This window comes from Planococcus citri, chromosome 1 (assembly GCF_950023065.1).
Source record: "Planococcus citri chromosome 1, ihPlaCitr1.1, whole genome shotgun sequence".
NCBI classification, from domain to species: Eukaryota; Metazoa; Arthropoda; class Insecta; order Hemiptera; family Pseudococcidae; genus Planococcus; species Planococcus citri.
The window spans coordinates 84,629,017-84,656,588 of NC_088677.1; the positions used below are offsets into that span (position 1 = coordinate 84,629,017).

General features: G+C 39.3%; 1 protein-coding gene across 1 annotated transcript in view; it reads left to right on the forward strand.

Annotated features, from left to right (window-relative positions):
- Window positions 1-27,572, forward strand: part of kn (EBF transcription factor-like knot) — a 185,976-nt gene that overhangs the window by 14,510 nt on the left and 143,894 nt on the right. The window contains exons 2-3 of the mRNA XM_065354908.1: window positions 22,988-23,141; window positions 23,781-23,844. Coding sequence (XP_065210980.1) covers window positions 22,988-23,141; window positions 23,781-23,844 — 218 coding nt within the window. The remainder of the gene's footprint in view (window positions 1-22,987; window positions 23,142-23,780; window positions 23,845-27,572) is intronic.

A 27,572-nucleotide genomic window follows, 5' to 3' on the forward strand; every position in this document is an offset into this window, starting at 1 on the left:
GTCAGTATACGTACTGGTATACGTGACCGAGCGAGTTGAGACTTGTCTTGCAAGTTTCAGCTGCTCTATACTTCGCATCGAAAGTATTTTCTTAGAAAATATCGAAATAGATATTTTCTTATCGAAGACTGACGCTCGCTCGGTCGCGACAGTTGTAAATAAGATCGTCTGGATCTTTTTGTACAACGTGGCCAACCAAGGTCACCTCTTCATTGCCTTCGATGATATCTTTTACTTTCCAAAGCTGGTTGAAAAAGTAAAAAACATTGCACGCATAATTGGTGCCTATGTTGAAATATACGTCAAGTCTCCACATTTGCATGTGTCCAACCGTTTTGCATCTTTGTATGATAAAATTGACTACGTCGTTAATGACGTATGTCTCATGCTGATGATCGTTGATTTTATCAATCACCTTCTTTTCGGTTACATTGTCGATCGTTCTGGATTGATTAGTAACGCGAAAAGTGATGCTACCGCTAATGGGTGGTTGGGAAAAAACTTCGTATATTTCCATCAAATTGCCGTTTTGAGCAACTTTCTCGTGTAAGTTCTCGCAAATGAAGTACTTACACTTGTTCAACTGTGCGAAGCAATGTTTGCAAGTTGTTTGAGATTTCCTGTTTTTATCATACCGATATAGATATGCGTTCCCAGTACTGTCTCAATATTGCAAATATCCCAGAACGAGTTTTCAAGTTTCTGGGGCGTGGCAGCGAAAAGTTCAGTGATATGAAACCATTCCTCCACCAGCTCCATCGGAACTTGTCGGGTGAGAGTACAAAACCGAATTACGTGCGTAATTAGTTTTATGTCAATCCACCGATGCAGGTCGATCCCGTTAATAGAGATGCGTACCAATCGTTCGGGTATAGCAATTAGGTTCATCGGAGGAGAGCTTATTCGTATCAACATGACATCTGCCGTACAGGCATAGCATATTGGACTCGCAATAGAGTTCATTGTACATAAATAAATAAAATACGAGAGCTCTAAACCGATCCAAATCCGCGTGCAATGACGACTAACTCTGAAGCACTACTGACGTTTGTGATTAAACATCGCTAGTGTCCAGGGTTGGATTTGGCTTGATGGATATACTTTACCGTGATATGTAATTTGTGACGTCGTTCTGGACGTCGCAAAGAGTACATACCAGTGATCGGTAATGTATTCCGGACTGAGTTGCAGGTGAACTGCAATGTTCAGCCATACCTGGAGGCCTTGTAATGGTATCATGTTTTTTGTGCGAAAGAAATCTTTGATCATATTCTTTTTCGCAGATGGAATTAGAATATATTGGGATTTCTGTTCATACCGCAATAGGCCAAAAAACATTTGCATACCATCACAAGATTGCTCCTGGTCTGTTATGGTAATACATAACATTTTGTCATCGTGTACTGACATCGGTGTTTCGTTGAATTTTGGCAACGTCGCACCGGATGCTGCTTTAGTATCGTGCTCTGACAATATTAAACGCTTCAGTACTACCGATGGTACCAGGTTGCACAGCGGCAACGTTGGTTTGTCGGGTAGCGGCGTCGCGGCTTCGTCGCGTTCTGGCAACGTTGCTTCGATTGCTACCGTCGACGATACGTCGTTGTGTTCTGACAACTTCGTATGATTGCGTTCTGGCAACCTTGTTTTGTCGCTAACGGACTTCATAATAAATTAAATCTATACTATAGCGTTTTAAAACCAACGTGTAATAACGTTCAGCTACTGCGAGATACTAACGCACAATGCTTGCTTAAAGCGGTGGTTATTATTCGAGCAGCTGTATGGGTTTCATTCGGATTACTGTGCCGTGATAGGTAATTCCCTCTTGCGTTCCTGCAATGGATTGAATTACCCATCGTCTAGCAGCCAAGTAACCCTCGCTATAGTTTAGATGTTCCATTAGATCGAACCACACATCGATGCATTTAAATGGTATTGAATCTATTGTGGCATTTGCACATAGTTCTTGCATCATATCGGCATTCGCAAGTGGAACCCAAATGACTTCTCGATTTGTGTTAATCAGTAGTATGATTTTACATTTATCGATACCATCGTCTTTGCGTATCTTACTTGTTACCGTAATAGATAACTTTTCAGATTCGATTTGTGGTGATCCTGGATTGTCGCAAATGGACATTATCTTATCTCTAACTATATCTAATATCCGTATGTTGCACAGCTCCGTTAAAGATCGTACGTGTTTACTCATCGTACGCTCTGGCACTAATGAATAATTTTACGCACAAGCACACCACGTATACAAAGTTGGCCATCAAACTTCGCCATCTTGATAAACTCCCACCGATATTTGGAAATCTCTTCGATATCCCAAGGTATCAGTTCTCGTAAACCAAGATATTTGTCTACGTGTTCGAGTAACATCGAATGCTTCTCATTAGATTTTGCTTGGAAAATCTGAGCTTTGTCTGCGCGTATCCAGCCCGTTATTAGAGCTGTATGATAGCCGACAGTCAACATACGTTCTATTGTGCCTTTTTTCTTGCGCGTACGTGTCAGTTTAACTGTAAAAAAGTTTTCTGACAGCGCTAGGCGGTTGTCTAACTTATCCATATTTAAGTAAAATATTAAAGTATGTATGTTTAGACACTCACCCGATTCTGGGAACGTGTTGTGTGGTGCGTAGCACGAACTATACTGAATAAGTATTACTTCGTGGCTACGACCGTGCCGTGAAAGCACACCGCACCGCGCGTATCACCGCAGATGCCCACGTCCCAGTTATATAAACTTAATACATTGTACGTCCATTCAAAGATCCGTGTTAGGTCAATGTAACGGTGTAAACGTTTTAAGTTAATCGGGTTTAGTAGCTTTCCACGACGTATTAGTCGTTTGGCTACTTTTGACTTTATCCACGTCTCCACTGATTGTTTCGGCGTGTGTAAAGTTATTCGTCTATATTCGGTGCCAGTGACCATCATATAGTCGTTGGTACATACGATCGTAAGTAGATCGGTATTTACCCATTTTATACGTAAGCGCACGCTTGGGTGCTGTGTATGACGTCTTTTCACTGTAGAATCCATATTACCAATAAGCTGGGTCATTGTAAATATGAATTATTCTACCAGTGAAAAGTTTTTGCCCCATCTCGTTTTGCATTGGTGGATCTAGTTTCCAGTTATTAAACTGTAGCTGTTGTTCCGACCAAGAAAACGCAGATCGGCAATTTAGAAAACCGTTTAGATATTCTAAATTGATCGTCATGTTAGTAAAGCATCTGTTGATAAGAGCTTGTACTAGCACATAACTTACGTATATATCATTGATTTCATTCGCTGTTGATACGGTAACCCTTTGTATTAAGACGCGTTGGTCTTCATATATCACCGGATGTATCGTAATTATCAGCGTTTTACTATCAATGGCATATGGCAGTGTACACATTTTGAAATAAAAATTTAGTACGTCTGTCTGATATGATGATTGAAACTAAACTGCTACCGAGTGTAATTTCCCAATTGTGTTGCGTTCTGGCAACAGCAATTGGTTATCACCATTTCGTGGGCCAATGATTGAAATGTTACTGCTGACGAGTGTAATTTCACCACTTATACTGCGTTCTGGCAGTATTAGTTGGTTATCATTGTTCCGCGAAATCGCTTATCGAGATTCTGGCGTCGTTCTGGACGTCTTCATCTGCTGATATTTGTAGCGATTTCGTAATAAAACCTTTAATCTGTACGTGGTCTTCACACTGACAGATTTTAAAGATTTTTACTGCACGAAAGCACAAGTCATACTCTCCCCATATTAGAGGATTTCTGTTCTTTAGCATCGTATTCAAATAGGCTAAGTCTATTATTGGGAATAACGTGCCACTTTCGTACAGCTCATTTGTGGCCTGCTGTGAGATCCACAAAGTACCGACAGAATGTTTGTCTCTGATCGTGAGTTTACGATCATAGCGCAAAGCTTCCTTCGGTGAAGTTGAATCATTCCTACGGGCATCAGCCGTAATGGTAATGACTAACTTGTCGAATGTATCAAATGAAGCCGGGTAAGTCATCGTAATAAACAACTATACACGATTGGATTGCGATTGCTACTGAACCGAATCGATTTCTTCATTTGATAATCATACCGCCAATTTTCACGACGTATTTGTCGCTACACATTTCGGTGACCGACCAGAATCTGAACATGAGCTGTGTCATGCCCCAGTCTAGTGGGTTTTTCTGTTCCAGCATTGTGTTGAGCTGTGTCAACCTAATGGCTGGGAATGTTTGGCAGTGTTTTACTAGAAGAGTTGCTTTGAAGTCTTCTATCCAACACCTGACTATTTTTTCGTTGCATTGAACGATTATCAGGCGTTGCGTGGTAGTTTTCCTGTGTTTTACACTGAAATTACGCCGCAAGCCTGATGTTATTATAATAGTCAAATAGTCTGGAGCCGCGTCGGTTTCCATGTCGGAGTAATCCATCGAGAATCGTGCTTTGACGACTGTTTCCTTCACCGTTTACTGATCAACTGCGCTGTGGCGTTGTCTGTGATGAATCCCGATATAATGTACTCGAATGGTCGCTTCGCGGTTTTGGTTATTTGCCATGCCTTTTGTTCAACGTCTTGCAAGCACCACCTACAAGGGTTTTCGTACTTGAAGAGTTTTAACACAGAAGACAAAGAAATCGAAGTAGATTTCTTGCAATCCGAGTAGATTCGCTTTGCGGAATCTTCGGGCAACCATAGAACTTCTTCTCCGTACGAGTCTCTGACAAGTACAAAATATTCAGTTCCACCAGACCGTTTGCGTATGCAGGGGGTTATCGCAATGTCTAACCGCCCGTACACTGCAATAGCAATTGATGCGGTACTCATGCTAATGATGAGTTTTCAGGATGTTCAATATCCCCCGACCAATGTACCGTGCCGGAAAATATAGTATCTCCGTTCTTGGAATCTATATTATTCACAACCCAAGTGTGAGAACGTAAATAGTCCTTTTTCACTTGGTAAAGTGCCGACAAATGTACCCACCAATTTAGATCTTCTAAATTGTGGTTCTTGTCACTTTTACACTTTTTATAAAGTGCCAATTTGGAACCTTCATACAAGAAAGTTTCCAATTCGCGGTGACGAGTTGACGAATTAGCCAATACTTTATAGTAAGTCGCTTGAGGACTGATACTATAATCAACACGATACTCTTGAGTAAAGATTATCGTTAACGGACCAGTAATGTCTGGGTGCGGATAACCCATACACATACTAAACACACTACACGGAGACGAACACACAGAGTCGCACTTCTTGCCACGTGGCTTCATAATATTGAATTGCAACGAGTTCAATATCGTCACAACGGGTCGAAGTGTGGATCGTGCACAGCGCTATCTACAATTTTCTGTTGGCGTTTCCGCCAAGCACGAATCTTGTCGATAATGGGCGTGACGTTTATCTGGATGTCGTTCGTGTTGGTGTTGTTAGATGCCGCTAGTGGACATGTGTCTAACATTACTGTGTCCGATTGCGTATGTGGCGTAATAGCCAAATTTTGCAATTCGACATCGAGTACTCTGATATCATCGTGTTGCCAGTTAGGTGGGTCTTGCGATGATAGAGTATCGATTGCGTCATAGTATACATCTGGATCTGTATCCGTTCTGGGATATTTAAGAAGATCTTCCAGCTTTGTGTAAGAAATGCCCCTGCTATTGAGGTTTATCTCGTTACGATTCATCGGAGTTTCTTTTTTGATCGCAGATGATATACTCGGGTGAAGATCTGCATCGTCTGCGTAATAGCAGCCGATGTAAGATTCTTCTCCTTCCCGCTCTGTCTTAATGTATCCAATTTTGAGCTCTGCAGCCTCCTGCCCCAGTCGTTTCCGACGTTCGAGAATTCTGAGAGATCTCCTGGTTACATTGATCGGAGTAGGATCTTTAGCCGTTTTAGGCTTTTTCGCCGCTTTGGGCGATTTTTCTGATTTTGGTCTGCCTCGTTTTAGAGTGGTCGGGCCGTTCTGGGCCTTTCCTTGCGACACATCAGATTTTTGTATCGAAATAGATACAGGTGTTCCCTCTCCTGAGTCGAGTTTTTGCCTCTTCGCATCGCGTTCTAGCGCACGTTGAGCTCGAGCAGCTTTTTGCATCTCCTTCAGAATGACTTGTGACGCAGAAGTCATGTTTGCATGTGAAACAATTTTCTGGTCGTCGTCCGAAGAATCAGTTTCAGCGTCGTCCTCGTCAGGAGTGGGGTTATCGCGATAGTCGAGAAGATACTCTCGTATTTTCTCTTCTACTGAACGCCTATCTAAGTCAGACTGTAGACAGGGCTCGCTTTGGAGCTCCTTTAACTCATCTTTTGTAAGAAAAAGCGTGAGTTGTCGGACATTCGCGATTCTATTTACTTTAGAACCGTCAGTAGGCTCGAGTAAATAGCAATTGTGGCCTGTTCGTTTTAGAACAATAAATGGCCCAGTCTTTTTCGGATACAGTTTTGCAGCTGTACGCTTTTCGAAACTAGACTGTTTGTGGTTCGTAAGCAGAACCATATCACCTGATTCCAGCAATGTGGGATCTGGGTGATTCTTGTTGAACAAATATTCATCGTTCATTTTCTTAATACGGCGTTTTTCGTGTATGTAAGATTCGATGATCTGATGTTCTGACATGTCGTCTGCTTTGAGAGCGGCATGTTCTACGGTGTATACCGCCTTCTTAGCCAAGTGATCAGCTATGATATTGGTATACTCGTATTTACGTGCATAGACGTGTTCGAACTTGATATCTTCAAATTCATCTGCTAGTGAGAGAATTTGTTGAAACAGTTCTTTGTGACATACAGGTTTTTTCCTGGAATTCCTCCAATTGTTGGCCTTCCAGATCGAAACCGTGTTAGTCAATGCTTTGATAGCATAATTGGAATCTGATAGTATTTTTGCTTTCTTGACTGAACGTGATCGTAATACCAGCATTGTGGTATATATGGCTACGAGTTCAGCCAAGTTGTTAGACAAAGAATACTGATCGCTTTGGATCTTTTCAGATATGTTCCAATTAGAATCTGGCGCGAAACAAATTCCTATGCCGGCTACTGCGGCAGGATCTCCGTTCTTGGAGCATGCACCGTCTGCGGTAACGCGAACATAGCCATCAACGTCATAGATGAGGTCTCTGTCCGGTTGTAGATCCGCCTTCTCCATGCATTCTTTGATTGATACCGAAGGGATTTCTCGCTTGTGGAGTTCCTCTTGCGTTTGTATCAATGCATGTTTGAAGTTAAACGGTTGCATTTTTTCGGCCAGTTCTTTACAGGTTTCATCTTTAATGCGCCAAGCTTCGTTGGGCTTAAATTTGAATCCTGTCGGAGTGTTGTTGATCTCGGATTCGATTTCTCCAACAAACCGTTTCCATGTCAGGTGCGTACGACCTGGATCATGGGTCTTGTTCAATTTAACTCGTAACTTGTCTCCAATGACGCGCATGGTCCTTTCGACTGACGAAGATTGCGGATTATACGCTGTGGTATGCGCAACCTTGATGTCATTGTTTTCGAGTAAATTGTACCAAGAATCGGATATGAACTGTGAACCGTTATCGGTGATCACCTTCTTTATCCGTACGCCCAAGTCTCTGACATTATCTAAGATCGTCTGCATGGCATTGCACACAGCTTTCTTAGTAATCTGAGTCATGGTCCGTAACCATACCTTGCCAGTGAAAATATCTTTTGCAACGAGAAGATATTTTGCCTCGTTTTTGAGAGCAGGTATGGGCCCGAATATGTCAACAGACAGTACATCGCCAATGGAGTATGCCTCTATTTGCGCATATTCGAGTGTTTTACGGTTGGCGTAATTTTTGTTAACTTTACAAACAATGCACGAATTTGTGATTGCGCGTATGTGCACCATCGCATTTGGATGGTAGTAAAGTTGACAAAATATGGTATGCAGACGCGATGCCCCTGTATGACCATATGTAGAATGCAGATAATTTACGGTATCGTAAAATAATCTGTCTGGGAGATAAGGTACGTGCGAGCCGTCGTCGAGGCGTCTTAGCAGTATTTTATTCCCGTCAAGGTTGCTTTCGACTTTAAAAACGGCTTTCTTGCGTTTTTGTTTATCGGAACCTTTTTTGTTGTTTGCTGGTACCTTTTCATCCAGAATTTTGAGAATTGATTTACAATTCTCGTCACTCGCTTGTTCATCAGAAATATTTTCTAGACGTTCAAGGAGTTGTGTGCTTATCGCTTCCACAAGTTTTACCGCAATGGGCCTAAGTCGTGTCTGGAATGCACACATTCTCAATGGGGTGGCTCTGTTCTGAGAACCATTCCCATTGTTTGAATTCTGAGAATTGGTACCGGCATTTGACTTATTCTCGCAGCTGGAGATTAAATCAGAATCTGGTTCGTTTCTGTTTTGGGAAACAAAACCATTGTTGGGCGTAGATTCGTTCCAAGAATTTCTGCCCTTGTCGTTGTAGTCAAGTTCAACGGAGGTCACCGGAATCGATGAGTCATCCATTGAAAACTTGATTTCCAACTCCGGAGCCTTGACATCATACAAAGCTTTGTTTGATTTTTTGATGTCGTAAAGTAGATCGAATTCGCTTAGGGAAACGATCCACTTTGCTGGCTTCCGGTGCGTCTGAGATAAGACTCTGTATTCGTGAACAATGGGTTCGAGATTGGATCGCACGTGGACCTTTCTCCCCATTATCCACATTTGCAGCTTTTTAACACAGTTCACCAATGCCATCATCTCCTTATCATAAAGCGTGAAGGCTTTCTGATGTTCTTTGAAGGAAGATGAGACGAACATGATGATGCGTTTCTCGTCGTTGTCCATGTAATAGAGTACTCCATTCATGGCGTCTGACGAAAGCTTTGTGTCTAGATATAAATCACCTTGCTTTGGAGGTTGACACAATTTGAAATCCTTTTTGAATTCTGTTTTGAGAAGTTCGTAGGCAGTTTGAGCGTGTTCAGTCCATGTGACCTTTTCCGGATTACCTTTCAGTAATTCGTAAATAGGTGCAGTGATCTGCATGTATTCAGGTATGAAAGGGCGATATAGTCCAGTCAAACCAACGAGTGCTAAGACTTCTTTACATGTTTTCAGCTCAAACTTGCCGGATTTCGTATGCGCTTTCTCGAAATTGAGCAGCTTTTCATACTTCTCACTTTGTTTCTCTATGCTGTTCTGAGCTAAGATAAAACCTAAGTGAGCTGCGCGTTTCGAAAAGAAATGCGTCTTATTTGGATTGAGTTTCAATCCATTTTGGCGAATTAGCCTGAATACTTTGAGTAACCGCTCTAGGGTTTCTTCAAAGGTATTCCCAGAGATCTTTACGTCATCGACGAATTTAGATACTCCTTCTTGATCTGGTATTACCTGGTTTATCATGTGGACGAACTCGCCTGAGGAGATCTTAAGTCCGTATGGTAGTCTACAGAATTCGTAAACTTGACCATTCACGATAAACGCAGTGTACTTACGCGATTCTTCAGTTATAACCAACTGCCAAAATCCAGCAGTAAAATCTAACGTGCAAAAGAAGTTATCATTCGCGCCGTTAAATATTACGCTATCAATTGTAGCTGGCTCAGTTTTTACGTTCTGTAAAAACTGATTTAACTCGTCTGCAGCGAGACAGATGCGTAAATCACCAGATTTTTTGATCCTAACAGCAAGTGTGTTAATATGGACCGATTTGGATGGTCTGACGATTCCCAGAGCGAGAAGTTTATACAGATTCGTCGTTAAAGCCGGATTCAACTTTTTTGATGGTCTGTATTTCTCACCTACGAAAGGTTTAAGGTGCTCGTCACCAGGTATGAAGCTAAAGTTCACCGGTGGACCTTTATATTCACCTGGATTCAGGTCAAATATATCCTTAAATTCGTAGATCTCCGTCTTGCCGCGTCGGGCTTGATCGTCTGAGATTCTGCCTTCACGTACAGCTTCATCCAAATCTTTGCATAGATTCGTACGTAGAATCTTATGCGCTTTCACTTGGTCAGCATTCGCAACGGAATCTGAGTCAAGGAAAGAAGTATAGTTCACGGAACGCTGAATGATTTCGTGAGTATACTTTTTATCGTGTTCTACTTTGAACAAAGATAACGCATTTTGATACACTTCCTTTTTCAAGTAAGGTATCGAAAATGGCTCTCTTCCCTTTGGGATGCACCCCGCACGTCGCTCGTGGATGTACGGTGTGATCTTCAGGTAGTCCATAGATGCGCGTCCCATTATAAATGTCGACCCGGGGGTGTCCATTATAAAGAATGGCATTCGTACTAGGACTGGTCCAAAGTAGAATTTGATCTCCGCGACTGTGGTGGAAGGTGTAACTATCGCGTTATTGGCCATGCGAAGATGGACCGTACGTCGAAGCTGTACTTCTCTTACACAATCGGGAGCTATAGCTTTGATACTCGCTATGACCTTGGTGGATACTACGTTAGGTAGTGCCCCAGAGTCCAATTGTATCGCAACTATTTTGGTGCCTATTTTGATCGGTACTACGCATGTAGGGTCCCGAGTCATTTCAGTCACCACCTGTTTTTCGGCCATCGGATGTAATTCGTCTGCTTTGAGAGGAAGGTCATCGCGAGCATCGAAAAACTGGATGTGTTCTTCCTCCGTTTCTGGAGAATCGTCACATTTGCCCTCGCTATTGGAGGTCTCAATTTCATCGGCAGATGCGATAAAAATTGAACTTTTAATTCCATAGGTGGGTAGTACTTCCTTCCAATGCGGTTTGCGCTTTGGCGGTACCGGCATTGCAAGTTTAGAAAGTTGACCTGATGCAGCGTTCGGATGGTCGTACTTCCTTTTGTACATACCTCGATAGTTTTCATTCTGCATGCTGTAATAAGCTGGAGAAAAGTCTATCGTCTCCATCGTAATAGATGGAATTGCACCTATGTCTATCGCGAAATCCTCGAGAATCGGAGTTTTATCCTCTTCCTCAGATTCCACTCCAGAATCGTCTGTTTTGGGATCGATTTCTGGACCAGTCTTGTCCGTTTTGGGATCAAGTTTCTGGATTTTCACTTTACCCTGATCGATGTTCTGACCGATCTGGGGTTCAGTTGACCGTTTTATCCCGCTAGTTGGGGAATTTCGGTTCTGCACTTCAACCGCTTTCCGTGATTGGCGTTCTTGCCATTCGTTTACGATTTTCATTATGTTTTTGCAAACACAATCATAAATTTCACGGTAGGTTGAAAGCGCTGGAAAATATCGTTGATACTGTGCTGCAAATTTGAATTTGAGCAAGTTTGGAACGATATATCCATCTTTGTCCGCAATGGGACGTTCGTATTCTTTCCCTCTCTGGTTCTTTGTCGTTTCTGTAATAAGAAACTTCAAAGTAGGTTCCCGCCAAAATATAACCTTCGGGCGCTGGGCGGCCTGAACGAAAATATCTCGGTAGGAAATGAAACGATGTAGTTTCACACCCTTTTCTTTGATCTCACCGTTATAGGATTTGACCAAAGGTTTGACGAGAGGGAATACGATGATTATGATTTCTGCCTCGTTCTGGAGGAGATAATCGATAATCTCGTTGAATTCTTGCTCAAATGCCGCATATGGGATGTTGAGGTAATTCAACTCGTATTGTCCTGCTGAGAGGATGTATTTCCCGTTCTTAGGAAATGTAGTTTTTTTCATCTGTAACAAGATGTCTTTCAGACTTATCTGGTCTCGCAGGTAGCCGGGTAAATTCTCCGTCACCGGAGTATCACCTCGCTTAAGGAAGTTTGTTATCCCGTCACCTATCCAGATAAATTCTGAGAAGATAGAGTTGACGTGAGGAGCTTTTACCCGACTAGACACCGCTCCAGAATTGTCTAGTCTTGGTCGTTTTCCGCTGGTGGGATTTGACCTTGACTAGCGTCTGGCGTGCTAATGACGTCTGCGTCGCTAGTGGGTAACTGCTGTACCTCGTGGCTACAAGGGGCATGTTGTAATACACCTGTAGCTGAAATAGCAGCATTCTCCTCGTCTACGAAAATTGCTTCCCCTGTTTCGAGGTTGAAATCCATGTGCATAACCGGAAGTTCAACTCCGACAGTCGTTTTAGGCTGTTTTGGGGTCGCCTGCTGCAATTGAGCAGTTTTCGTTTTCGGTGTATCAGAGGTTTGTTGCCTTGGACCTCCATTCTGACCACCTTGATTGGCTCGCATGCCCGAAATGGGAATCCGTAATCGTTTCTGATCCGGAGTTAACCACTTGCTAAGCATTTGATCCATCAACTGGTTCTTACTTGGCAACGTTGCCGTATTAGGCACTCCAAACTGATTCATCATACGAAATTGCATAGGCAAACTCGTGTCATGGGTTTGGTTTGTTGGCCAAGTATTGACCCGGTTGGTACTCGACGTATTAGTCGAGGTTTGAGTCTTTTTCGCAGGCTGTTGCTTTTGAACAGTTTCTGCTTCGCCCGAATCACCAATAGTGATTGGAACGTTGGTAGAGGGATCCGAATCGTCCTCAGTCAATGGTTTTAGCTTTGCAATGAAAGCCTCAATTGACTTGTCTTCCTGAGTAAGGAATAACTTGTACGGATTCGGAACCTTCTCCGTAAGACTCTTTGTAATCACTTCGGGAATAGCGTAAGTCATCGTACTGAGCGTTCTGGCCCATCTGATGAGATCCTTAGCCATCTCCTTGAGATTAGCTGCTGCTTTGTAGCGCTTTTGGCAATATTCCAAAGCAGCATTCTGTGACTTTTGGTCCCAATATCTTGCTAAGAATCGAGCTTTCAATTCTTCGAATGTGTTGGCTTCAGATGCATCGCGATTCCAGGCTTCCATGTCAGCAGTGTGAACAAGTCCTTTGAATGCGTATATCTTATGCGCTTCAGCCACATTCATATGAGCAAAATATTTCTCGAACTCTCGGATATACTCATGAGGGTGGAACTTTCTTTCATCGTTAAAATAGATTCCAGCGTTCTTGACCGCTACTGGGTCTACCGTCATGAGTTTTCCTTGAGTTCTGAGTTGAGAACTACTCGCAGATGGAGTAGGGGACTCAATACCTCGCTGATGGAGGTCTTGCACAGATCTCGCCATATCTTTGCATTGATCGATATGGTGAATCATGCCTTGAGCGATGCTGTTCTTAGCATCACGTAGGTCTTGAGCTACTTCTTCAACTCGTTTTAGAGCTGTTCGAGCGGTCATTGCATTGTTCAAGATACATTCATCATACGTTTTGGTATGATTTTGAAGCATCGTTGCCCAATTTTTGCAACTATTGTCTAACCGGATAAGATAGTCTGAACAGATGTTAACCGTTTCAGACGTATCCTGTTGGTTGACATTGAGGTTTTGCACGTCGTTTTCGAGTGCAGAGATGCTGTCTTCATGAAGTCTCAATCCAACTTGCATTTCTTTGTTTACGGAAGTTTGCCATGACCACGTGTGCTCGAATAATCGCTTAATTGGATCATTGTTTTCGAGTTCACCTGGATTGATCTGAGGTAGTTGTTGCACAGAGGCATTTTCCCCCATCTCAGTCAATCGCAGCTGACGTCGTTCCCGCGGAGGAGGAACTAAGTCTGACAATCTTCGTAAACGTTTACCTTCATAGTTGTCTCCAACGGCCGCATCGGACCCCTGAGAATTTACTTCCCATTCATTTGATGCGCTTCTGGCAATCAATTCGTTAAATGGTTGTTCTCGTTCTAGAGATTGAAGTAAATTCTGAGGTGATGAAGGATTTGGTGTAGAGGGACGTATCTGTATCAGCGGTCTTGCTGGAGATAGCCCTGCTACGACTTGCACAGGTGAAGGGGTAGGTGTGTGCATCGGCGTAAGCGCATTGACTTGCGATGTACTAGCTACCACTTTCGAGTGAATAGGTAGCCTCGTTGGTGTCGTAATGTCACCTTGAGACGTACCTACCTCACCTCTGCTATGAGTAGATTGTTCTGAATCTCTCATATTGTTATTGTTCACTTGAGATGGTTGTAATAAATCACTCATTTGAACAGATCGCCTTACGATTTCCAAAGGAGGTATGTATAATTTACAGTCTCGCTTATGGCGCTTCGTCTTACACTTGCACGCTACTGGTACAGGTTTATTATGAAACGATCGTTTGGCTCTTGTATTAGCACAAGGTCCCGTCATTCTTCGTATATAGCAACGTGTATACTAAAGGCAGAACGAGATAATACGTATCCAGTAACCAGCTATGTGGCTATAGACACGCCTACTATACTGTTCGTGGCAACGCGCGCACGTGTGTATAATAGTGGGATAAGCGCTATGTCTTAAACAACTGGCAGCTGCAGTGTCTAGACGGCTCTAACCAACAAGTACAGGCGTGAGGCGGTGGGGTAACGCAGTGGTTAATTCGCCTTGCTTGTTATCTTGTTGTTTTCGGAAGCAAGTAGATAAGAAACCAGCGGATGTGATTTCTTTATCTCTTTCTTTTGAAAAAATTCTTTTGAAATGAAAGTAGATGACTAATCGGCAATGCGATCGTTATCTACTTCGTTTCGAAGAATTATTTGTTCCAAAAGACAGGCAGTTGGAATGTACTGGCAATGCAGTATTTCAACCTTTTGTCCTTGAAACTTGTTTTCTCCAAAATGGGCGGGAAAAGTATTGGCTGATGCAATATTTCACCACGTTACTCCAGAGAAAACATGCTTTGTTCTAAAACTGGCGGGAAAAATTTCTAGCAATGTAGAATTTCACCACGTGATTTCAGAACAAAGACCTTTGTTCTATTTTTAACGGGAAAAGATACTGGCAATGCAGTATTTCACCACGTTATATAAAACGAAAGGGTTTGGGAAAAATGAATGCAACGATTTATTTTTCGGAGATATAAATGCAATGATCTATATTCTCTTGTGGTAAAAATAAATGTACTTTGCAACGAAAGTAATTTATCTATCTCGTTTATACCTGTTCTGGGGTATAATACGATTTTTATATCTGCGATGAGATGTAAAAAAGGTGTGAGAAATAAATGCAACGATTTATTAACTCGTAAGTTGCAAATAAATTTACCTTGTTCTTAAGGTAATTTACTTGCTTCGTTTCTATACCTGTTTTGGGGTATAAAAACGAGTTTTTTATATCTGCAATGAGATATAAAAAGGGGTTTTGCGTTTCGGAGCTCTCACTTATGTGTTTCTATAAACAGTTTTTCAGAATTATTTTGCTATTCTTCGTACTTTTCGGAATTCAATAAATTTCCTGATTGCAGTTTTTCAGTAAATATTTGCTATTCTTCACACCCTACGTCTAGAGTGGTTTTTCACAAATATTTACCTATTCTTCGTGCAATCGAAATTTAAGGAACCTTACTTTGTAGTTTTTCACAAAATAACTCTTATTCTTCGTGCAAATAGAAAAACAAGATCGAAAACCTTACTTTGCAGCTGTGTTTCGAAATTCTTACTTTGAAATTTGCTATTCTTCGTGCCTTCGGAAATGCAGAGATTTCGTCTGGGCAGTTTTTCACAAATTTCGTTTCCGAACTTTACTTTACAGCACTTGTTTTTCAGAACTGCAATGAGTCCTTACTTCAAGTCTTTTCGAAAAATTCAATCGTTCTAGATAGATTTTTCGAAGATTGGAAGGTATCGATTGCAATAAATCGATTTTCCAAAGGTAGGACGCAATGATCCTATTTCAAGTACGTAAATCAGTACTTAGGCAATCCCTTTATGCTGATTTAAGCACGTTTGGGCGCCAATGTAAAGATATAAATAGAGGTTAATACGGTATAGGAATATAGATTATTACTACACCTATACCGTAGTATGGATAGGAAATATCACGTAAGGTGATATTTATTTGCCTCGGCGGGCGTGGGTGCTTTCTATCCTCTATAGCTTCACAATGTAATAAATAACAACTTCCTGCAATGAGTAAGTTGTCACGTATTACTTATCACGTGCTTAGATCTTCAGCGTTACGCCTCAAATCTACTCCTAACTAACGTCTAATCGGCTCACGGATACTTAGAGCTTTACCGTTGAGTGAATAATACACCACTTAAGATATATTATTAACCTACTTTACCTGGAGGGTACGAAACCACCTCACGATTACGAACGAGATAGATTATTTCACCATCTAACTAACACGTTAACCGATCTTATCATGGACGTTAAACCATGATAAGCACACTTTACCACTACACAAACACTTCACTTTAACATAACATTAACAATGCACCCCGAAGGGTACACGAGTGTGCCGAAACAGGCATCGGAGAGAGAATTAACTCACAGACATTAACCACGAATAGAGCACTTGCAACCAATTAGAAGAGCTACTGCACTGAGCGGCTACAACTACACTACTGACTTGTCTTTACCTTGTAACCTCGCGCTTCGGCTCGGCTACTTCCACTAAGCCACGCCCTCCGGCGTTGCCAGTGGGAGACAAAGTCAGTGTTACCACTCGAGCGCACCCGTAAAGTACTGGCATAAACATGCAAGGCATAAAGTATATCACACTCCAACGACTTTTTTGAAAATTACTGAAGCTTCCAGTACATTTTTGAAACTTGAAATTTCCCCAAAATTTCATCAAACCAAGATGGAGAGTTCAAATTAATTCTGCAAACTAATTTCAATACGCTACGAAGTTGACTGCTGGTGAATTTCAAGTCGTTTTGGAGCCTCCAGCAACTTTTTGAAAGGTTGTATGACGTTTTTTTGGAAAATTGAAATTTCCTAAAAGTAGCTGGAAGCTTCAAAACCATTTGAAACCACCATGTAGTCTGCGAAGTAAATTTCAGCTTGCCAACTCCATTTGATAAATTAATGTTGTGGAAATTTCAAGTTTCAAAAATCTACTGGAGGCTCCAGTAATTTTCGAAAAAGTCACCGGAGGCCCTAAAATGATTTGAACCCACCTGAAGTTGTCTTCAGAGGGTGTTAAAATTGGAGTGTAGAGTAAATTTCAGCTTTCCATCTCCATTTGATGAAATTTTGTGAAAATTTAAAGTTTCAAAAATCTGCTGGAGGCATCAGAAATTTTCAAAAAGTCGCTGGAGGCTCCAAAACGACTTGAAATTCACCTGCAGTACTTCGTAGCGTATTGAAATTAGTTTTCAGAATAAATTTTAGCTTTACAACTCCAATTTGATGGAATTTTACGGGAACTTCGAGTTTCAAAAATCTGCTGGAGGCTCCAGAACTGCTCAAAACGGATTTAAACCGTTTCCAATCGATTTGGCATGTCGAAAATAGGGTATATCCCAAATTTCAGCTTTCTTGGTCAATTTGGTAAAATTTTGATTTTTCCCTCATTTTTGGTCTAAATTCGATTTTCAAAAATTCACCAAAAATCGAAAAACGCACTTCAGCACTTGAAATTTTGACAGGTGATAAATTTTTGCATGATCTTTCGATCTACCTTCGTAAAGTTTGAAAAAGTTCGTGCAAGTCCTATGTTAAAACGCAAAATCTGCGATTTCGGCTCGCCTGTCAATCAAAATGGTCGCCATTTTGTAAGTAAGGCCAACTCTTTTTTTGGCAAGTTTCCTTTAAAATGTTCCTTAGGATGTCCCCTTTAAGAAAAAAGTTGTCCCGGAGGATCGGGGGGGGGTGGTGCAATTACTCCTATTGTCATATGCCGGACTATGAGCATAAAAAATGGCAAAAGAGCATCCAAAAGATCTCCACGAATAGAAAATTTCAAAATACATACCAAAAAAAATCCTCACTCAATCAGCAGTAACTCCAACCTCACAAATATTCAATCATCAATCACCATAAAAAATAATACCCAACGAAAAATCATCCCAAAAAAAATTCCATTTCACACAACTAAACTCCACCATCAGCACAAGGCTATAGGTACCTAAGAGAAGAACTCGCCTGGTTCACTCACAACAGCTCGAAATATAATGTTTACACAATCAATATTACAAGTATTATTCGAATTAGCCCCCGCCTTATATACTCGTATGTACAAAAGCATACGTAGAACTAATCGAATTAAGGGTCATAATTCAATTTTGGGGCTTTAAACAAACACGAAAAGTGACTCTCGATTGGGGTTTATTTTCATAACGTGGTATAGGAAATGGAGCGGCGCGGGTTAGCTTTTTGAACCAAACCACTCGAAATAGATTGCCATGGTCAAAATATGAGAATATATTAGGCCTATAAACGCTTTACGTTTAAATGTTTCACGTATTTATTGTCGGTTTAACGCGTTAATAATAATCAAACGCAGGTCGCGATTTACTGCGAAATTTCCTGCTCCTTTTAGCTACATTACAATACTCGTATAGTATACAAGGTACACCATAATACACTCCATAGTCAAATGCTGGGTCTAAATGCGAGCATGTTTTTTGCCTACCAAGACCCCCGCGTACGTACTTTGTCTTCGAAGCATCGCGTTTTCAAAACGAGACCAAGTGTTTCCTCTTTATTGTTATACAGTTTGGCGAGTTTTCAAAATATTATATTCTAATGTGCCTCTATAGCTGAAGCAAGTAACGAGGATGAAATCAGACTTTTTAACGCGAGAAAAAAAATAAAAACATATTTTTAAAGGGTGCGAAGTTCTCGATGAGATCGTAAAATATTACATCATCGAACGAAAATTCCGAAACATTAAAAAAATTGCAATTTCTCACACAGCATGTTTCGAATAAGGTACGAGTACGTAAACGTATATTTTCCCGCCAAAAAAGACGAAAAAAAAACCACACATATGACGAAACACATCACTCTCAGTTCATTAGTTTTTGTCATTTACCACATCAAAATCTAGTACGTGGTCATTTATAAATGTCAAATTCGCCTTCTTTTTTTTCTCTCCATCGTCCATATACACCAGCCAAGCTCCTACACCTTTCGTAGACGAGAAAAGGATGTGTCTATCGGCGCGAATTCGATTTTTTTTTCTCAAGCTAATTCACACTGATGCTGGCTGACTGCAAAATATACCTCCAAGAGGGTATAGGTGGGTATTTCTAATCCCGTTATTTTAACTCTGCGACGTTGAGACGTTTCTTTCTTTCTTTCTTTCTTTTGTTTGTTTGATGGTTGTTCTTTTTGCATAAGATAAGACCTCATACGTGATATTTATCTGTATGGTTTCGTTTTCTTTATTCTCACTTTTTTTTTTTAGATAAAAAACTCATTAGTTCTGAATTTGAATACGAGTTTAATTTTTTGTACCTCTTTGTAGGTATTTCTTGGAAAAAGTAAAATTATACCAAGGAAGTATCTGTTTGAAATTTTGGGTGATGATTTTATCATATTTTACGTAATTAAAACGAATTCGTTGTTTTTTAAATGTAACAAAGGTGGGAATTTGTTGAGAACGTGAAAATCAGGAAATGAATTTTTTCATTTTTCAAGAACTGTTTTTTGTTCGTGTGGAGTGATTGACACTCTGAAAGATACATAGGAAAGGTCTCGAGTAATCGTTAAAGCATTATTACTTATTTTTTAAGTGATAGCCAGTCTCATTTTCTGATTTTCACTCAGAGCACTCATTCTATACGGACACCCTGTATACCTATAATCAATTTAAAATATTAATTATTTTCACGTGTTTTCAAACTTTTGCTAAAAATGGTTGAAATTTTATGTCATCTGTGCTTAAAAATAAGACTGAAAAAAAAAATAGGCAAAACTAAAGATACAAAGTTCAAAGGATATACTTATACAGTTTTAATCTCTTTAGTTAATTTCCAGCACGTTTGCCAAATCTCAAAAGATGAATTCCAATTTTTTTTTTTTTCAAAGTAATTTTTCAATTGTTACTCATGGTTCATTCCACGTCAATTGGACCAAGAAGTGGTAGGTGGGTTCGGCGATTTTTTTGAAATTTTTCCTGTGGAAAGACCTTCCGAAGGGATGACCAATGGCGCAAATCGCAGCCCTCTAGCTCATTTTTAACGGCAGCCAGGGGGTGTCAAAGTTTTCGATGAACCTAAAATATCATCCATTTCAGCAGTGGATTGCTCGATAACCGCGATACCTACAAAAATGGAACTTTTTCCCATAGTTAGAGGTTTTGAAAGGCTTTTTGGTGATATCATAAAAATCAGTGTTGCCACTTTTTTTCGTACAAAAAATTAGCTCAAAAAGTTTCAAAACGTAATTTTCGTATCGTTCTGACTCTCAAAAATTCTGAAAAAAATATATTATGGACAACTGTTCATGCTGAACAACATATTAAAAAATTGGGATTGTAACTTGTAACATAGTCGATTTAAAAAAATTTAAACTTTGCGAAAAAATGCGATTTTTCGATTTAAAACATGAAAAAAAGTTTTGATTGGTAAAATTGACCCATTTGACCCCTATTTTCACGTATCTGTTGAAAAAGTTGAAAAAACCCCTTCACTCGGTGAAATTAACTCATCACAAAAAAATCAAAATTGAAAAAAAAGCAAATTTCATTTTTTTTGCTGTGAGTGAGATTTTTATCAACTTTTTCATGAAATACGTCAGAAAGTGGTCAAAATAAGACAACTGAATAAATTTAAACTTTTTTTGATGTTTGAAATTGAAAATTGAATTTTTTCAAATTTTCATTTTTTTGTGATGAATTTATTTTATTGAGTGAAAGGGGTTTTTTCAACTTTTCCAACAGATACGTGAAAATAGGGATCAAATGGGTCAACTTTATCAATCAAAACTTTTTTTCATGTTTTAAATAAAAAAATCGCATTTTTTCGCAAAGTTTAAAATTTTTAAATCGACTTTGTTACAAGTTACCATCCTAATTTTTTAATATGTTGTTCAGCATGAACAGTTGTCCTTAATATATTTTTTTCAGAATTTTTGAGAGTCGGAATGATATGAAAATTACGTTTTGAAACTTTTTGAGCTAATTTTTTGTACGAAAAAAAGTGGTAACACTGATTTTTATGATATCATCAAAAAGCCTTTCAAAACCTCTAACTATGGGAAAAAGTTCCATTTTTGTAGGTATCGCGGTTATCGAGCAATCCACTGCTGAAATGGATGATATTTTAGGTTCACTGAAAACTTTGACACCCCCTGGCTGCCGTTAAAAATGAAGTAGAGGGCTGCGATTTGCGCCATTGGTCATCCCTTCGGAAGGTCTTTCCACAGGAAAAATTTCAAAAAAATCGCCGAACCCACCTACCACTTCTTGGTCCAATTGACGTGGAATGACCCTCATTGATTTTTTCAACTAAAAAATTGAAAGATCTTGAATCGAAATGATTGGAAGAGAAGCTCAAAGCCTTAAAAATGTTTAAAATGGGTTTTTTCAGTAATTTTTGGTGTCTTTTTGGGGGGAGGAAAGGAGGGGAGGGGAGGGGAGGGGGTTGCCCTGAATTCTGCTGCTCCAAAATTAAACATGAAACATGATCCATTTATGAAAATAATTTAGGCCCTCAAGGAGCCCATTTTGAGAGAATTTTTCAGCTCGAAAATGTTTGAAGAGACTGAAAATTTGTCTGATTATAGTCTTGATTATTTATTTATTTATTTTTTTGAATTAAGAAATCGAAATATGAAATTTGTCGAATGTGAGGGAATTTTTCGGAACTCGGAGCTAGTTAGGAGACATGTTGAGGAGTTTGAAATGTCCCAAAATTTCAAACTTTTTGCCATCACGTCGACTTTTTCAACTCTTGAATGATTCTGCGAAACTCAAAAAATATCTGAAAAATTTAGGAGCACTTTAAACCACCTTCTCGAACTTTTTTTGAAGCAAATTATATTCAATTATGACTCTAGGATTTTTTTCAACTGAAAAATTGAAGGATCTTGAGACGAACTGAGTGGAAGAAGGGCTCAATTGGTTTTTTCAGTAATTTTTATTGTTTTTTGGAGGAGGAGGGAGGGAGGGGTACCGTCCTGAATTCTCCAACTACAAAACCAAACATAAAAAATGATCCATATGAAAATAATTTAGCCCTCGAAAAGTCTATTTAAGAGGATTTTTGAACTCGAAAAATTTTGAAAAGAGTAAAAATTTATTCGATTACCTTATTATTATTTTTTTTTTAAATCAAAAAATCGAAATACGAAATCTTCTTCGAGTGAAGATATTTTTTGGAAACTCGTAGCGAGTTAAGAGATGAGTTGAGGTGTTTGAAATGTCCCAAAATTTGAAGCTTTCTGTTGTCACGTTAACTTTTTCAGCTCATTGAAGAATTTTGAAAAAATTTGGGAGCATTTGCACTTCTTTCTGCTGTCCATTTCAACCCTCTTGAGCTTAAAATTCAAGTACCTATTTTTTTGAGATTGGTAAATCAAAGATTCTTAAATTAGGGAGTCAAGTTTTCAAAGATTTTAAAAATTGAGGGACAAAAATTTTTAAAAATCAACAGGGCTACAAAACGATAAGAAATGAAAGAAACTAAACACTGATTTTTAAACATTTTTGGGACACTCGATCCTTCCTGATCTAAGTTAGGTACTTTTTAGTCAAAAAATTCTCCAATGTTAGGGAAATTTTGCTCATTTTCAAACCTCTCTCTAAATTTGAGTGGAGGAAGGACAAAATGTACCTACTTTTCCTCGGTGTTTCAATAAATAAATAATGAGAATGAATGAGATTTTCAGAGACCCTGAACACCCTGAGAGAGATTTTCAATTCATCACCTCGTCAAAAAGTCACTTTCGCTACAGCACTTAAATTATCTCACAAAAATTTAGTATTAAAAAAATATTTCAATCTCGAGACGTTTCTGAGGGATTTTGTTCCCTTTCTGGATAAGAAAATTGTTTTATTTTTTGAACAGAAATTCACTCGAATGGAAGCCAATAAAATTACGATCACCGAATTTTCCACCATTACTAACCTTCCCTTTCTACAGCACCCTTATATAATTAATCTCTCATCTCACAGAATTCAGAAAATATGAAATAAGTCTTTATTTATATCTATTTATGTAATCACAAGGCCTCAGCAATACAGACCTTGGAAAACACCCCACACAAAAAAACCATCTCGTATGAAATTTTTTTACATAAAATTCAATCGAATCTAATACGTTGTTTATTTTTACAGTATCGGCGTAGGAAGAGCTCATTTTGAAAAGCAGCCTCCGAGCAATTTACGAAAATCGAATTTCTTTCATTTTGTGATAGCACTATACGATCGTTCCGGACAACCGATTGAAATCGAACGAACAGCTTTCGTCGGTTTCATCGAAAAAGATCAAGTACGTAAACCTAACACGATAATTATCTATTACATCTCCTACTGAATAATTATTAGTATGTAAAAATCATCCACACCGTATCGATTAAGTATAAGTAGGTATACCTGAGCCCTGCAAATGATTAGGTACCTATATTGAAGATACCTACGTGAAAAAAAAGCACGAGTGCAGCGGTGTGGTCCGTCGCGACGCGACATTGAAAAATATAACAGTTGATAAAATGTACAAGTAACCGTCTGCTGGTTACGTTTAATATATTATCACCCCTGCGTGATATTAATTAAGGAGCTTATAATATAATTCACAGGGATAATCTCATATCTGACACATTAATCTGCAATCAGCTTAATGGATTGTTCCATGGGGGTCAGAGAAATTAGCATTCTGACCGAAATAGCGCAAAATAAACGCTAATATACTCGCTCACATATAATATGTACTATAGTGTATATTATTATGTACCTACCTAATGTACGACGGTTAATTTTTTACTCTTTTTATCCCGGGTTTTTGATACCGGTGCTGATATTTGTATTTCTATACCTATACGTTTAAAATCAAATTTCCACCTAGGAAAATTCGTTCAATCTTCGTTCGAAGATGTTCTAATAATTGTTTTGATTTTTTTCCCCCTCGTAGGAAACCGAACCTCAGAAAACAAATAATGGAATCCATTACAGACTCCAGCTTCTCTACGCGAATGGTAAGCATCATCATTCTACTTCTTAATAATTATTATGCTACTTTCAAGTTTTGAAATTGACCCTCCCCCCCCCCGTCCTCACCATTACTCAAGAGGGTAGGTTTTTCTTGAAAAATGCGGTTGGAAGGTTTTCAACAAAACGTTACAAACATTTTTTCATATTTGTGAGCCTCTATTTATTTTTACCATTTTATTATTATTTTTGGGAGGAGGAGGGCACGATTAGCATTGTTTGACAAGCCAAAGAATTGTTTGAGGTAATGTGTCGTTGGGGGGAGAGGGGGTGTGAGACTGAAATTTTCCCAACCTTTCACCCCTCCCCATCCCCTTCCAGCATTTTTCATGCTAATTAGCCAGATGTGCTTTGACCAAATTTTGGAAGGGGGAGTTGGAAACAAAAATGTTAAATAATTTTAAATGTTCAAAAACGATGTTTTTACACCTGAGAAAAAATTTAAATTGTTCTATTTCAAGGTTGGTCCCGAAATCAAAAATCTTAAACTCCCAATTTATTTCCTGTTTTTATAAGCCTTTTGACTTTAAATTGTTATTTTTATTTTTTACAACTTTGGGAGAATCAGTGCAAAGAGATACACGTCCAGTATAAAAAAATGTAAAAAAAAAATCAACATTGTTTCGGGGGTACCGAGTGAAGTTTTTTCAGAAGAAAGACTATTCAAAAGGATTCAAATTTCTCGTTATTTTAATATTTCCAACCTGCATGGTGGGAGGGAGACTATCAACATTATTTGATTTAAACTCAGAAATTGATAAGACATTTTCGAATTACTGGAAAAAATTAGGACTTTTTCCAAATTGTTGGCTAAGAAACTGTGACCTTTTTCACATCGGAAGTTTTTTGAATATCTCGCTTGAAAATCAAAATTTAACTTCTGAAAAATAATCAGATCTATTTCAGAATTTCGACTTTTTTTTGAATTTCTGTAAAAAAAAATGAGGACGATTCTCCAATTATGGATAAAAAATCAGGGCTTTTTTCAAATTTTTGACAAAATGAAATCATCATCATCATCATCTTCATTGAACTTTGACCCAGTGAGCTGTTCAGACAGTCTGGGAAAATGTAGAAGAATTGCTCGCCGATGTATCATCAAGTCTTTTCTTCGGTCTTCATCTACTCCTCCTGCCAGTTGGAGGGTACTCTTTGACTTTTCGAGGGGACCGTTCATCAGGCATTCTGTCAACTTGTTTTCGCCATTTCTTTCTGTAATCTTTCACTTGTCTAATTATTGGCTCTGCTCCTAGCTCCTTCAGGATGTCTTCGTTCCTTTTCCTATCTCATATAGTATATCCTGCTGTGGCTTGCATGAATCTCATTTCCGCTGCGGTTACTCTGCTTTTTATATCCTTTCTCATTGTCCATGTTTCACTTCCATACAGCAGCATTGGTCTTGCCAGCGTATTGTAGATTCTTATTCGAGTTTTGACTCTGACTTTTCTTGGAGATATGGCTCGGTTTATAGCTCTGCTTACTCTCAGGAATTTACTGATCTTAAGTTGTGCGTCAACTTCTCCTTCATATGACAGCTCACATCCGAGATATTTAAAGCTTTTAACTTGTTCCACTGGCAGTCCATTTACAACGATTTTACTGCGTATTGGCTCTTTCCCCTCAAAGGCCATCACCATTGTTTTTTACGACGAGATTCTCATTCCGTACTTATCAGCTACTTTCTGAAGGTTGTACATTGCTCCCTGCAAGTCATCTTCATTGTCAGCAAAGACCACCTGATCATCAGCAAACAGCAGGGTATCAACATGGGTGTTGTTTGATGTCTAGCCCTTTTGGCTTGGTTTTCAGCCATTCTTTAATCATGTCATCAAAGTAGATGTTGAAAAGACTACATGACATTGGACATCCCTGTCTTACTCCTCTTCCTATCTGCTTTGCTTCCAACATGTTTCCAGATCTTACTCTTATTGCATTATCCGTGTATATTTCTTCAATTAGGCGTACTATTGGTTCATTCACTTTGATTTTCCTCAGGATTTCAAACAACTTCTTCCTTTGCACTCAAATCATACGCCTTCTCCAGATCAACAAAGCACATGTGGGTCTCTAGGTTGTATTCTAGTCTCTTCTCCATCAGCAGCTTTGTTGCATATACTCCATCTATGCATGATCTTCCCTTTCAAAATCCATTTTGGCATTCCAATATTATTGGCTCTGTATGGCTCTCGATTCTTCTCGCTAGCATCTTTGCAAGTATTTTGTAAGCAGCATTTAGTAGGCTAATTCCACGGTAGTTTCCTGGGTCATTTCAGTCTCCTTTTTTGAAGATGGGTATTATAATTGCAGTGGGGAAGTCTTCTGGTATGGTCGCACCTGATAGTATTTTATTGTAGAAAGCTAGCAGTCTCTTCTTAATGGTTATTGTGGCATTCTTGAATAAGTCTGTTGGTAATTTATCATTGCCTAGGGCTTTTTCATTTCTGGAGCTTTTCAAGGCTCCATCTAGCTATTCCCAAGAGAATGGCTCATACTTGTTCTCCTCGTGGTTTGGCACTTCAATTTCATTGTCGGGATCACTCCTTAGGTTCGCATAGTATTCAACCATTTTTTTCACAGTCTGGTGGGGCAATGTTGGCTTTGTGTACCTCATCTTCCAATATTCTTTTGATTATTTTGTACAGTTTCAGTTTATATGTGTCCCTCTCCATGTTTGCCACAAACCTTTTGTATTGTTCCTGTTGTGTTTCCCCTATCATCTTTTTTGTCTTGAGGCACTGTTCTTTGTAACTTCCTTTGTCTTGTTCATTCTTTGAACTCATCCACTTCCAGAAAAGGTCTTATTTCCTCTTCACTTGAGGGGTCTAGTGTCTATTACGACATGATCCCAAAGCATCTTTTTTCAGGAAACACAAAAAACTGATTCCCAAAAAAATATCCCAATATTCCCGTTTTTTTGGCTAGTATTGTAGATCTAGGTATTTAATGAAGGTTCATGAAAAATTTTTTGAAATCCCACCCCCAGGGGGCAAATGGGACCACTTTTAATTTGAAACATGTTAGTTTAGCCACCAGAAAATTTTTTTTCCTCATTTTATGGTCCGATGATGTTGAAAATTGGTCGTTTAGCCAAGAGGGGGTCAAAAGGGGCCATTCCCCCTTCCCGTTTCCAGCAAAAAAAAATTGAAAAAATTATTTTTTTTATTTTTTTTTTTCTAAAAAATGAAACTTGATTTAAAACAATCAGTTATCATCTGAAAAAGTGAAAATGTGAAGGGAGGTCACTTTTACACAAGGCAACCTCAATCACTACGAACAGCCTGCTTGAAATATGGAACATGTCACTTTTGCCACCAGACCCTATTTTTGAAGGCCCGTCTCACACTGAAGAAATTATTTTTTTAAAATTCTGTTTACACCAGTCGATGCGGCTGGTAATGCTCTATCCAGTGATGTGCCTAACTCATTTTTGTCAAAATTGGATCATGTCGTAATAGACACTAGACCCCTCACTTCTCTTGATAGTTCGTCGTTCCAGATTTTCAGGTTTTTGTGGTTTTGTCGCTACTTGATCTTTTTCCTAGTGCCTCCTCTGCTGCTCTCTATACAATAGTTTTCAGGCATACCCACTCCTTTTCTACATCCTCTTCTATTAGTAAGTCTTTTTCAATGATTTCCATTCTTCTTTTGTACAGCCAATTTGTTACTGAATCTTTTAATGAATTGATGTTGAGCTGCATCTGTCTACATTCAGTTG